At 43.3% G+C, this 13,804-nt stretch overlaps 2 protein-coding genes across 2 annotated transcripts in view; one reads left to right on the top strand and one right to left on the bottom strand.

Moving 5' to 3' along the window:
• LOC122542096 (chromobox protein homolog 6-like) overlaps nt 1–13,804 on the top strand; it is a 69,740-nt gene that overhangs the window by 20,604 nt on the left and 35,332 nt on the right. The gene's annotated exons all lie outside the window — the stretch shown is intronic.
• LOC122542095 (toll-like receptor 13) lies at nt 2,521–6,773 on the bottom strand. The gene has a single exon (XM_043679456.1). It carries the CDS (start codon nt 6,569–6,571, stop codon nt 3,686–3,688), a length of 2,886 nt encoding a protein of 961 aa, XP_043535391.1. The 5' UTR covers nt 6,572–6,773; the 3' UTR covers nt 2,521–3,685.

Raw genomic sequence — 13,804 nt, 5'->3', positions numbered from 1 at the left:
ACTCCCCAAATTTTAACACTGTAAAATATTTGCGTTATGAAGAGCTCAAACACTCAGGCTACAATCTTGAAACAATCCTTATTAAAAAAAAACAAACTGTGGGAAGCTTTTGTAAGTTACAAATGGCCTCTGATTATTCTCCCCTTTTGTTCCTTATAATTTAGAAATTACTGGCTGAGTTGTAGTTTAACTTGGAGCAACTTGTGCCCTTTGTTGTAGTTTTAGGTTTGGGCTGGGGATAAATGGATCAGGATCAAATACATCAAACCCATCACGGATTGTGGAGTGAGTGGGTTATATTTGCAGCTGGAGGTGACAACCAGGTGATGGCAGTGTTGCATTGGCTTTGGGAGTTGAATCAATACTGACCCATTTGTACCATCCAAGATCCCATCTAACAGTGGGCAGGAATCCATGGAACCAGCTTTTTCTTCTCTAGGATTGTGCATCGCTCGCAAGGACTGCATTTGTTACCCACCCTTCATTGCTCCTTAAAACTGAGTAACTTCCCAGGCCATTTCAGAGAGCAGTTAGGATCAACTACATTGGCATGGACATGGAGTCACATGTAAGCCATACTAGCTAAAGACAGCAGATTTCCTTCTCTAAAGGATAGTAGTGGGCCAGAAGGGTTATTATAACACTTGATGATGGTCATCCTGGTTAACAGGGACTGAGACTAGCTTTCAATTTCAGATTTGTTAAAATTCTACCAGCTGCCATGATGGGTTTTAAACCCAATGACATTACCACTACACCACCATCTTCCCTTCAACAGGCAGAGGCCATTCAGCCCCTTGTACTGTTCTGTTCATTCAATCAGATCATGGCAGATCTGCATCATAACTCCAACAGTCTGCTGTGGTGTTTTATAACCTTCTCCTCTTACTCCAGTGGAAAATCTTATTGATCCCAATTTTACAAGATTTCCTTAATAGTTTGTCTGTGTTGGCAGAGATCCAAATGAAGAAAATTTCTCTTTCAGAACAGAAGGAATTGACAGGACATAAGCCTACAAGGCACGCACAGGAAACACTGAGTCATACTGCATTGAACCAGACCCTTCAGCACAACCCATCCATTCTGACCACTTAGCCCAATCTGATCGAGTCCCATTTGCCAGCACTTGGCCCATATCCCTCCAAACCCTTCCTATTCATATATCCATCCAGGTGCCTTTTAAATGTTGTAATTATACCAGCCTCCACCACTTCCTCTGGCAGCTCATTCCATACATGCACCATCCTCTGCGTGAAAAGGTTGCCCCTCAGGTCCATTTTAATCTTTCTCCTCTCATCTTGCCCTCTAGTTTTGGATTCCCCCACCCTAAGACCTTGGCTATTTATCCTAACCATGCCCCTCATGATTATATAAACCTCTATAAGGTCACCCTTCAACCTCCAACACTGCAGGGAAAACAGCTCTAGTCTCTTCCTATCGCATCATAAATCTTGAACTTATATCTATATTCCTAGCAATTAGTCAAGCTTAACATAATGCTGGTGTCTCTGAAACTGCCAGTTGATATGGGCTGTTACCCAAGCTTCATGGGACTGCATCGTTTTCTTGGTTTTCTTCTGTAATGTTGAAAGATTAAACTGTACTCTCTCTCTGAACATTAATGTAATGTTAAAGGGTTAAACTGTACTGTCTTTCTCCAGAAACTGAACCTTCTGGAAGTGGATGGGGACGACATTCATGCAGGAATGTGGATGACTCCCAGTTCATTTGGGCAACCATTCACTCCTACTCTCCTGCTGTTATCAAATCAGACTTGCATTCAGCCCCTTCCATTCAGTAATGCTTTCATAGCCACCCCCAGCTGATCAAGTTCGTGATTATCCTCTGATACTGTTGCAAATCACACCTACAGTGTCTTGGGAGCCAGGAAATCATCTGCATAAATATTCCCCAGGATTAGGCTTTTGCATTTACATTATCTACGAGGATAATGTCATCCTCCCATTGTACCTGCGGTAACATGTGGTTGTGGGGAGAAAGGGGGAGAGTGGCCAGAGTACCTGTAAGCATTACCAACTGACCTGTATAAAGGGGATATGTTTCCTTTATTCGGGGCTCATTGGGCTTGACTTCACATGTCTGCATACAGGGTCGCCTAGCTTGTGCAGGCTTTAATAAACTTTAACTGTTTGCAGAGGTTGGTGTGTGCGAATTGCATCTTATGTGTGCAACCTCAGGAAAAAAACCTAACACTCCTAGATGATTGGCTGATATGAATGCAGGTATAACTATCTGCAACATTCTGTATATGTGCACTGGCCTCAGATACTGGGGCTGTGTTATTGCTGGCAGTTAAATCACCAAGTCAACAAATGGTTCAAAGTGCCATGTGAATACTGGTCTAGCCAGTGATGCCTCCTTGCCAAGAATAGACTTAAAAGAAGTGTGTCATAACAGAAAAATACAAGAGCATCAGTTTTGATGGTGAACAGCAACATTACATTCAAAACAAATGTTAAAAACAAAATGATCAATTAAAAATAATCATAAACAAGAAGGTAACAAGATTTGGGTATTTAATGTGATAGACACACAAATAAAAAGACATGTTTGGATTGTCACATTAGTCACAAAGTAGAAACTTCCTGATATTGAGATATAGAGTCACCGAACTATACAGCCTGGAAACAGACTCTTCAGCCCAACCCAACCATATTAAGAGCAATAAATCTGTAATAACTCCGTTCTTACAATTTCAGATAAACAGTTTACAATTTGTATCTATAAGATATTAAAAATCCGATCTCTGTACTTACTTTCTGTAAACCTTTTCCCTTCTAAATTCAGGCATGTAATACATTTATAATGGGAGCTGGGCCTGGAGACATATTACAGGGAACTAAAGCCGTTTGCAAGTGGAATCATTACATTCAAAATATCCTTTCATATTGGACCTTTACAATCAACAGAGGAGATTTTCATCCCAATAGTCTGAGCTAGAATGCAAACAAGAGTAATTGAAAATGAATGGAATGCTAGCGTTTATCCCAAGAGAGTTGGAGTCCAAAGTGAAAATAAAATATATTTCAATTGTGCGGAGCCTTGGTTCCTGTGTTAGGAATTGGCAACTTCAATGGACGTCATGACCTTGGAATAGCTAAGTGCAAATTAACCAGAATGATGTTGCTGTTCAAAGGGTGAAATTATGAGTTTAATTTGATTTATAATCCTTCGAGTTTAGAAAGTTGCTGAGTGCTCTGATCTTGAAGTTTCCAATGGCAAAGAGAATTGAGAGGTACCCGGAGAGAAACAAGTTCCTTTACCATGGAATCTAAAACAAAAGGACAGTATTTTCAAATCAGAACTAGAGCATTTGGCAGTGAAGGAAACAGGAAGCACTTGTCTTCCACAAACCTGAAGCTCCATCTTCCAGATTATAGTGCAAGGGAATTCCATTGAAATTAACATGACTCAGATTTTATAGTCTTTTCTTGATAAGAATATGATGGATTTGGATTAAAAGCAGGTCAATGAATTTGAGGTACAGATTAGCCATATCTAATCGAAGGGAGGAGAAGGATGGAGAGGTTGAATTACCTCTTCCTGTTCCATAAATCAGATCCTGGAGGTGAGAGGTCAGCGATTAAGCCTGTAGGCCAGTTCCACAACAACTGTAATGTCGGTCTGATAATCCTGCCTGAGAATGATGAATTATTTCATGGAATTAGTTTGTGGACTGGGTAAGTTGAGGAATCGATTCATCAGAAGCTAGGCACACTTTCTTGAGAGCATCTCTTAACTTGATCCAAAAAAGCTTTTGCCCAGACTCATCAGCGGGCCAATTAATGTAGGTCTTCTTTCTCACCAGCTTACGTAGGTGATGGTAAGAAGAGAGCACATAGCCAGGGATCTCATCAAGGAAAACCAAGATGAGGACATCACTGTGTTCATCAAAGAGTCGATACAAGGCGACTTGCATCTCCATGGAGCACCATTCACTTTGAAGATAATTCTTGGAGATGATACAAATTGTCTTTCTGCTTTTGTAGATGGCATCAACAATGTTTTCCACAATAGGTTTACCCACTTCAAAGTCCCTGTGGTGGAAACAGAGCTTGTGAAATGGAGGCCCCTCATTCTCCAGATTGTGCATTAGTTGGTCAAAAACCCAAGCTTCATCCTTTGAGTTGTAGGATACAAAAGCATCGAACTTGTAGCCTTTGGTATGATTCCTCTGGAGTTTGTTTTCATGAATCCAAGCCTGGAGCAAGTAATATCCATAGTGGAAACTCCACTTGCCTTTCTGGTAGACCACAACTGTTACCATGAAAGCAAATATAACTGCGGCTGTTGCACAAAACACCACAAAGCCATCATTGCACACTGAGCTGTCAAACTCTGCAAAATGCTTTGTTTTCTTACCCCCACTGTCCACACATGGATACTGGTAGAAAAAAGCAACCTGGACACGGGAGTTAATAGCCCATTGCTGGAACCAAACATTGTCACAAACACAGGAGATGGGGTTAAATTGCAGGTTCAGATAGGTGAGATTATGCAACGGAGGGATATCCTTCTCTTTGATCACATGGATCATATTGCTTGACAACATCAAAGAGTTGAGGCTGGTTAGATTTTGAAAGAGGATTTTCCTGATGGATTCCAAGCCAACATTCTCCAGAATCAGATGTCGAAGATTTATCAGGTTGGCGAAAGTTAAGTGATGCATTGTCTGGAACCCATTACAAATATCACTCATGTACAACCTCTCTAGACTAGTAAGTGCATAGAAGGGCAGTGTATTGAGATTTACAAACTTGTTGTTGGATATATCAAGTGTCTTTAGCTGCTGAAGCCCATCAAACAGATTATGAGGTAACATGCTAAGACCAGATGACTCTTGAGATTGTAATTTTAGCATTTGGAGATTGTGAAGATAAATGAATGGAGGAAAATTTAAGGGACCGACATGAAAAGATAACTTATTGTTGGCAAGGTCCAATACCCTCAAGGATTCGAGATCTTCAAACATTTCTTGAGAAACTATTGACAACCAGTTTCTGTCCAGATAAAGTTTTTCTAAAGCCTTGAGTCCTTTAAAACCTCCTTTTTTAATATTCTGAATGTGGTTTCCTCCCAAATCCAATATAGTCAGATTAGAGAGGCTGGAATAAGTCTTACTGTACACAATGGGAATCCTGTTATTCCTGAGCTTCAGGGATTGCAGGTTTACAAGGTTAGTGAAGGTTTCATGAAAAATCTCTCCAATTGCATTGTTAGTGAGTGACAGCATTCTTAGGTTGGTTAGACCCACAAACGCAGTAATGTTTATAAAATTAATCTCATTCAAAGCTAAGGAAAGAAAGCGCAGGTTTTTTAAATCTTGGAATGCGTGCGATCTAATGGCAGAAATGTGATTGGATCTGAAGGTCAGATGCAGGATGTTCTCTAAACATGGACTAGATCTGTTTTCATTCATATTTTGCCATGAGCCACATAAAGAGACATCTCGAATTGAATTATGGTCAAGATTTAATACTTGTAGGTTGTTCGGAATATCCAAACTGCCAAAAATGTTTGGCTTTTTGATTTGATTGTGAGACAAATCCAAAGACAAAACACCCTGACAGTTGCTGAAGGCACCACTCACCTTATGAAGTCCATTGTCTTTCAGTTCCAATGCCACAATCTTTTTTTTCTGGATGATATTACACAGTTTCTCCAGTGTTGCTTTGTCATTCAGTGCCAGGTGTGACAGGGTGATGTTTGTCAATGGTGCATCCAAGTTTTGAACAGTGTAAATAATCCCATTCTTACCCAAGGGGTTACCTTGCACATTCAGGAAGTGAAGTCTGGTGAACTTGGGTGAAGTTAATTCCTTAGAGCTTGACAATTTGTTGTAGGATAAATCCAAGTGAACAATATTTGCAAAAAACGTGTCAGGTGCCTGGAGTCGGGAGATGGTATTATTGGCTAGAAGGAGGTGGGTCAGGTTGGGAGGGAAATGTGAGGAGATTTCTAAAGCACTGATATTGTTGTTTTCAGCATTTAGAGTTCTCAGACCAGTAAAACCGCTAAGAACTGCAAAGAAAGATGAAACATTCCTTAAACTGTTGAAAGAAATATCCAGAACACTCAACCTCTTTAATGGCAAAATACCTTCTCCAGAGAGACCAGTCAACTTGTTGTGTTTGAGGATTAAGTTGGTCAGGTTGGGAAGGGATTTGAAGATTCCTTGTCTGAGAGTGTCCAGTTGGTTGCAGGATAAGTTTAGCAGTTGGAGTTTGCTGAGTTTCCAGAAAGCCTTTGGGTGAATGGTTGTCAGATTATTATTGTCCAGTCTCAAAAGTTCTAGCTGGGTTAGATTTTCCAGACCTTGGCGATATAAAATCCTGATTGAATTGAAGGAGATATTAAGAACCTTGACATTTGTAGGAAGGTCTGAGACAGCCTCCTTTAGCTCTGAGATATTATGGTGTGTACAAGTAAAGATGTGCTTCACCAGTTTACCGACACAGTGTTTGAAAGCCAAGCAACTCACCCGCCTCAACTCCCCGAAAGCCAAGAGGAGCAGAAAGACTCCAACCAGCTGTCTCCCAGGACGAGGCATTATTCTAATCACTGCTTTCAGTGTCTTCAATCACACAGTTCCTCCTGGATTCTTTAGGTCAATCCTCGATTCAATGCAGTACGTTACAGGTTTGACATTTCGCAATATTGACTTGTTCAGAGTAACAGCAAGGGTTTGAACAATTATTAGAGTTTGAGAGTTCTAACTTTGCTTTCCTGTGGAGATTTATGATTGAGTTTGCATGCTCTGCACTGCTGAATGTGTTTTAACTGAGGCTGGTCACATGGTGTAATCAATATTCAGAGTTAAATGAGGAAGTTCTGCAAACAAACACTTATAGTTTCACTCTGATGTGTTTCATTTGGAGAAGTTTATTATAGTGAGGTTGAATAGGACAAATAAAAGCTAATGTTTCCTAAATCTTTCCTTGGAGTTGGTGCAGACTTGATGGGCTGAAGGCCTCGATATGATTCTGTCATGTGAGGCTGTCGGACTGGAGTCAGATGTAGGCCAGACCAGTTGAGGATGACAGACTTTCCCCCCTAAAGGGAATTAGGGAACCATATTTTTTAACAACAATATTGACAGTTTTACAGTCATCACTACTGTGACTATCTTTCAATAAATGAAAACAAAAGGAATATACTGGTATGGGAAGGAGATTGTCTAGCTAACAGTAAGCAGAGAGTCGGCATAAATGGGTCTTTTCTGGTTGGCAAGATATAGTGAGTAATGTTCTAGTGGGATCAATGCTGGTCCTCATTTTTTTTTACAAATAATCATAGAATCCCTTTAGTGTGGAATCAGGACATTTGACCCAATGAGTTCACACCAACTCCCTGAAAAGTATCCTAGCCAGACTCACCTCCACCACCCCCTCCCCCAACGACCCCATCCCTGTAAGCCTGCATTTCCCATGGTCAAATCCACCTAACCTGCACATCTTTGGACTGTGGGAGGAAACTGGAGCATCCAAAAGAAGCTCGCGCAGACACAAGGGAGAATGTACAAACTCCACAAAGACAGTCGCCCGAGGGTGGAATCAAACCTGGGTCCCTGGTGCTGTGAGGGGGCAATGCTATGCACTGAGCCACCATGCCACCCCATTTATCATGAGGAGAATTGAAGCCAGAGGTGAGGACATTATGCTTCAGTTATACAGGACACTGATGGGACCACATCTGGTGTACATGTACAGTGTTGGTCTCCTTATTTAAGGGAGGATGTAAAAATGCTGGAAACAGATCTCAGTATTGTCTTATTAGGAAAGATTGTACAGGCCAGGCTATTACTGCTGGTGTTTAGAAGATTGATCAAAATATTTAAAATCCTGAGGGTCTTAACTGGGTGGATATGGAGAAAATGCTTCTTCTTGTAGGAGAATCTAGAGCTAGGGGTCTCTGTTTAAAAACAAGAATTAGTCTATAAAAGATGGAGGCGAGATTTCTTTCCCCACAGACAGTTGTGAGCCTTTAGACGTCTGTTGCCAAAGGGCAGTAGAAACAGTATTGGAATATTTTTAAGGCAGAACTGGATAAGCAAGAAGGTGAAACGTGAACATTCCAAAGTGCCACAAATTAATTTCAAAATCCAATTCATGCTCACCAAGATGGCATAGCATTTGCCTTGCTGGGATCCAGGGAAATGTGCGAGATACTCTACTATTCTTTCAATAGTGGCCATGGGATGTCATACATCCACCTGCGGGGGCAGATGGGTCGTCAATCTAGCTTCTCCATGAAAAGCAGTGCCTTTGGCAGTGCAACACTCCCTCAGTGTTGCCCTGGGAGTTGAAGAACCCCATTGTCTTTACCTGGACTGACATCAGGACGACAGTATCCAAGTCCTGTAACACCTTCCTAACAGTGGAATCATTTCTCCACCTATTTCTGCAATGATGTGTGGAGTTTGCACATTCTCTCTGTGTCTGTGTGGGTTTCCTCCGGGTGCTCCAGTTTCCTCCCACAATCCAAAGATGTGCAGGTTAAGGTGGATTGGCCATGCTTCCCCCTGTGCAGGCTAGCCATGGGGAATACAGGATTACAGAGATAGGGTAGGGGAATAGATATGGGTACGATGCTCTTCTGAGTGAACTCAATGGGTCAAATGGCCTGCTTCCACTCTGTAGGGATCTATGATTCTATGATTCAAGAACAAGTTTCCCCATTGTCTTTCCGGGAGGGATCCGTGATAGGCAATAAATGTTGCCCTCGCCATTGACACCCACATTTGAAGTTACAAACTGAGTTGTCAAAGTCTCAATCTGCGGACTTTGACTTTTCACTTTCAAAACATATTATGCTTCTACTGTTTCATAATGCAACCAGTGAGACAGGAGGAGAGTTTCCCCTTTTCAAAAGCCAAGTCTCATGCCAATAAAGATGGAGCTTCCTCTTTCTATTCTATTTACAAACTAAATGTCCAGAACTGGTAATGACAGATGAAACATATTTACACTTAGAGTGCATTTATAACTATGTATTTTTAATCTCTTGCAAGCATAAGCAGATACTTTCTAAACCTCCTTTCTTCCATTTTTAACTCTTCTTCTCAAAATGCGAACTCCCATACCCAACAGCTGTCCCACATTAACATGTGTTGATCAGCAGCGTTCCCTCGAATTTTCTCTTTGGATGTGTGGGTCTCTGAGGTCCTTGCAATCCAGAAATCAATGCTGTGACCAGTGTACTGACACCAATCACCGTACACTCAATATCGAAGTGGCTGTGTGCATTAAAGGCAATTTTGTTGGTTAAGCCAGCGTTTATTGCCCATCTCTGGTTACTCCTGAAAAGGTGGTGGTGAACTGCCTTCTTGAACCGCTGCAGTCCATGTGCTGTGGATTCATTGTACTGCTGGGGAGGAAGTTCAATTTTTTGACCCGATGATAATGAAGCAACAGTAATATATTTCCAAGCTGGGATGGTGGATAGCTTAGAGTCTATTTGGAAGTTATAGTGTTGACATATGCTAGCTGCCCTTGTCCTTCTAGGTGTGAATGTTATGTAATAAGATGCGCCTGTTAAAGGAATCTTTTTGAGTTACTGCAGTGCATCTTGTAGATAGTACACACATTACCAAATTTCAATTTTGGAGGAGTGGATATTAAAGTTTAATTTGATGGCCAAGATGTTATTAATGTTTATGAGTGAGATGATAGGTTCCTTTTCAGGTGAGTCAGCTTTCTTTATGTGGTTGGGATGTGTTCCCAGGATCTTTTAGGTCTTGTACTGGAAGATCTTATAGGGAGAGGGAAGTTGGAGCAGGACTCAGAGAACTGAATAGTTGCAGACTTCATGTTCAAAAAAGCAGACTTAAACATTGGAAAAGATGCAGAAAAATCACAGGGATGTCAGACCTGATTGGTTATGACTGGAAATAACCACTGAAGGATTGGAGCTCTTTTCTCCCGACAAGAGAGGTTGAAGGTTTTTAAATTTATAAAATGGTTCAGTAGGCTGGATATAGAGAAAAAATTTCAACTTGTGGAGCAGATCAAAGCTTGAGACCATAAATACAAAATAGTCACTAATAATTCCAGTAGAGAATTCAGGTGAAACTTTATTGGAGAACAGACCAAATGCAGAACTTGCAATCCCATGGCGTGTTTGAGGTTAATGGCATTGGTGCATTTAAAGGAAGCACGGTGGCACAGTGGTTAGCACTGCTGCCTCACAGCGCCAGAGACCCGGGTTCAATCCCCGCCTCAGGCGACTGACTGTGTGGAGTTTGCACTTTCTCCCCGTGTCTGCGTGGGTTTCCTCCGGGTGCTCCGGTTTCCTCCCACAGTCCAAAGATGTGCAGGTCAGGTGAATTGGCCATGCTAAATTGCCTGTAGTGTTAGGTATAGGGGTAAATGTAGGGGAGTGGGTATGGGTGGGTTGCGCTTCGGTGGGTCGGTGTGGACTTGTTGGGCCGAAGGGCCTGTTTCCACACTGTAAGTAATCTAATAAAAGTGAAAGACAGAGCCATAGAGTCATACAGCAAGGATACAGACCCTTTGGTCCAACTAGTCCATCCAAACATAATCCCAAACTAAACTAGTCCCACGCCTACACCTGCCCAAGTGATGGTCGGGTGAGATGAAGTAAGCTGTGTGAGAGGTAAAAGCTCTGGCATATAATTCCATGTCAGATCCAATCGTGACACAGATTGGAAGGAGAGTTGGAATCACCAGCATATCCTACTTTTCTGCAGACTTTGCATAATTTCCAATGGCCTGTACCAACTATAGCCACACAAAAGGCTGTAGAGTTTGCACTGACATTGATATCTGCCTCTGTACTGCGCTCCCTGACAGCTGCCATCTGTTTTCAAACACCAGAGGCATGCAGAGGTGTCTGACTCTGCTCTAGGTCAGGAAGCACCCATTTGTTGGCTGGAGTCTCAGGTTGCTGACCTGATGTCTCATTAATAAGACAGTCAGCTCTGGCAGCCTGCCAGAACAGCACACAGAGAACAAGGGCCAGGCAGGAGAGCAGCAAGATTGGTACAATTTGTACAGGCACTTCCCTGCAATAATTTGCTGTCAACCATGCTTCAGTAGGCAACACCCCAGCCTCTGAGTTGGAAGTTTATTCATTCAAACCTGCAGACATTTGAGTCCATAATCTAAGCTGCCATTTCAGTGCAATAGTGATAGAATGCTGCACAGAGGTGATGTCTGTCAGAGGAGATGTTTAACCAAGACCCTCTCTGCTCTGTCAGGTAGATGTAAACTATCCCAAACCATTTGAAAGAAGAGCATGGGACCTATCCATGGTGACCTTGCCAATATTTGTGCCTCAAACACTAGCACCACAGAATAAAGATGATTTAGATATCATTTCATTTCTTTTTGTGGAAGATTTCTTTGTGCAGAATTTGGCTTTAGTGTTTCTTACATTATAACTGTGACTGTGCAGCCAAAAAGGTGCTATAGAAATCCAAGTTTGTTTTAAATCTGAAATAGAGGCTTCAAGACGGTGGTCACTTCACCTTCTTTAGTGAGCTATCGCTTGTCTGTTGTAATCAATTCCCTGAAACTTCCTCAGTCATACACTGAAGTCTCAGGAAGTCCATGTCGTTGTCCTGCAAATTGCTTGGCTCCTTGACTTTATTTGCCGTGTAAGCGCCTCTGTAATACTCCAATAGTTTATCTGCCAAGACTACATAAGCTTTTGTGCATGTCTCCTCACATATTAATTCAGATTTTAATTTGCTTTGTGTCATGTGTAGCACAAATACATTACTACCTCAGAAACACGCACTGCTGTACTTTGTGTCGCTGTCCTGCTACAGTGCTTTAGTGAGGTCACAGCTTGAATATTGTGTGCAGGTTTGGTCTCCTAGTCTGAGGAAGGACATTCTTGTTACTGAGGTAGTCGAAGGTTCACCAGACTGATCCCTGATATGGCAGGACTGACATATGAGGAAAGACCGAATCCACTGGGCTTGTACTGACTGGAAGTTAGAAGAATAAGGGCAGAATCTCATAGAAATATCTAAAATCCTGATGGACTGAACAAGCTAGATGCAGGTAAGAATGTTTCTGATGTTGGGGAATTCCAGAACTAGGGGTTACAGTCCAAGAGTAAGGGGTAGGGTATTCAGGACTGAGGTGAGGAAGAATTTCTTCATTCAGAGAGTGAAGAATTCTCTCCCACAGAAAGCTGTTGGGGCCAGTTCATTAGGTATATTCAAAAGGGATCTGGGCGTGGCCCTTTTGGCTAAAGGGATCGGGGCTGTGTAGAGAAAGTGGGAATGGGATACTGAGATTGCATAATCAGCCCTGATCATATTGAATGGTGGGGCAGGCTCATAGGGCCAAATAGCCTACGCTTGTACCTATTCTATTAACCACATTGCCCCTTCTCTTCCTCCACAGGCTTGCTATTCCTTTTCTCATGTTTGAAACTTTATTGCTGGAACATCACAGCAGGTCAGGCAGCATCCAGGGAACAGGAGATTCGACGTTTCGGGCACAGGCCCTTCTTCAGGAATGAGCAGAGAGTGTTCAGCAGGAGAAGATAAAAGGTAGGGAGGAGGGACTTGGAGGAGGGGAGTTGGAAATGTGATAGGTGGAAAGAGGTCAAGGTGAGGGTGATAGGTCGGAGTAGGATGGAGGCGGACAGGTCAAGAAGAAGACTGCAGGTCAAGAAGAAGACTGCTAAATGTGATAGGTGGAAAGAGGTCAAGGTGAGGGTGATAGGTCGGAGTAGGATGGAGGCGGACAGGTCAAGAAGAAGACTGCAGGTCAAGAAGAAGACTGCTAAATGTGATAGGTGGAAAGAGGTCAAGGTGAAGGTGATAGGTCGGAGTAGGATGGAGGCGGACAGGTCAAGAAGAAGACTGCAGGTCAAGAAGAAGACTGCTAAATGTGATAGGTGGAAAGAGGTCAAGGTGAGGGTGATAAGTCGGAGTAGGATGGAGGCGGAGAGGTCAAGAAGAAGACTACAGGTCAGGAAGGCAGTGCCGGGCTGGAGGGATTCGGCTGAGACAAGGTGGGGGGAGGGGGGATGAAGAAACTGGTGAAGTCCAAGTTCATCCCCTGCGGTTGGAGGGCTCCCAGTCGGAAGATAAGACGCTCCTCCTCCGACCGCCGGGTTGTTGTGGTTTGGCGGTGGATGAGTCCAATGACCTGCATATCCTCGGTGGAGTGGGAGGGGGAGTTGAAATGCTGTGCTACAGGGTGGTTGGGTTGGTTCGTCCGGGTGGCCCAGAGGTGCTCTCTGAATCGCTCCGCAAGTAGGCGGCCTGTCTCCCCAATATAGAGGAGGCCACACCGGCTGCAGCGGATGCAGTAGATAATGTGGGTGGAGCCACAGATTCACCTGTGCAGCTGGTGTGGCCTCCTCTATATTGGGGAGACAGGCCGCCTACTTGCGGAGCGATTCAGAGAGCACCTCTGGGCCACCCGGACGAACCAACCCAACCAACCTGTGGCACAGCATTTCAACTCCCCCTCCCACTCCACCGAGGATATGCAGGTCATTGGACTCATCCACCGCCAAACCACAACAACCCGACGGTCGGAGGAGGAGCGTCTTATCTTCCGACTGGGAACACTCCAACCACAGGGGATGAACTTGGACTTCACCAGTTTCTTCATCCCCCCTCCCCCCACCTTGTCTCAGCCGGATCCCTCCAGCCCGGCACCCCCTTCCTGACCTGCAGTCTTCTTCTTGACCTCCCCGCCTCCACCCTACTCCGACCTATCACCCTCACCTTGACCTCTCTCCACCTATCACATTTCCAACGCCCCCCCTCCAAGTCCCTCCTCCCTACCTTTTA

Source organism: Chiloscyllium plagiosum, chromosome 39 (assembly GCF_004010195.1).
Source record: "Chiloscyllium plagiosum isolate BGI_BamShark_2017 chromosome 39, ASM401019v2, whole genome shotgun sequence".
In the NCBI taxonomy this organism is placed as follows: Eukaryota; Metazoa; Chordata; class Chondrichthyes; order Orectolobiformes; family Hemiscylliidae; genus Chiloscyllium; species Chiloscyllium plagiosum.
This window is presented reverse-complemented; position numbering and strand designations above follow the sequence as displayed.

Bases quoted from the DNA above. Each gene is read 5' to 3' on its own strand.
- LOC122542095 (XM_043679456.1), bottom strand. From the start codon at position 6,571: ATGCCTCGTCCTGGGAGACAGCTGGTTGGAGTCTTTCTGCTCCTCTTG.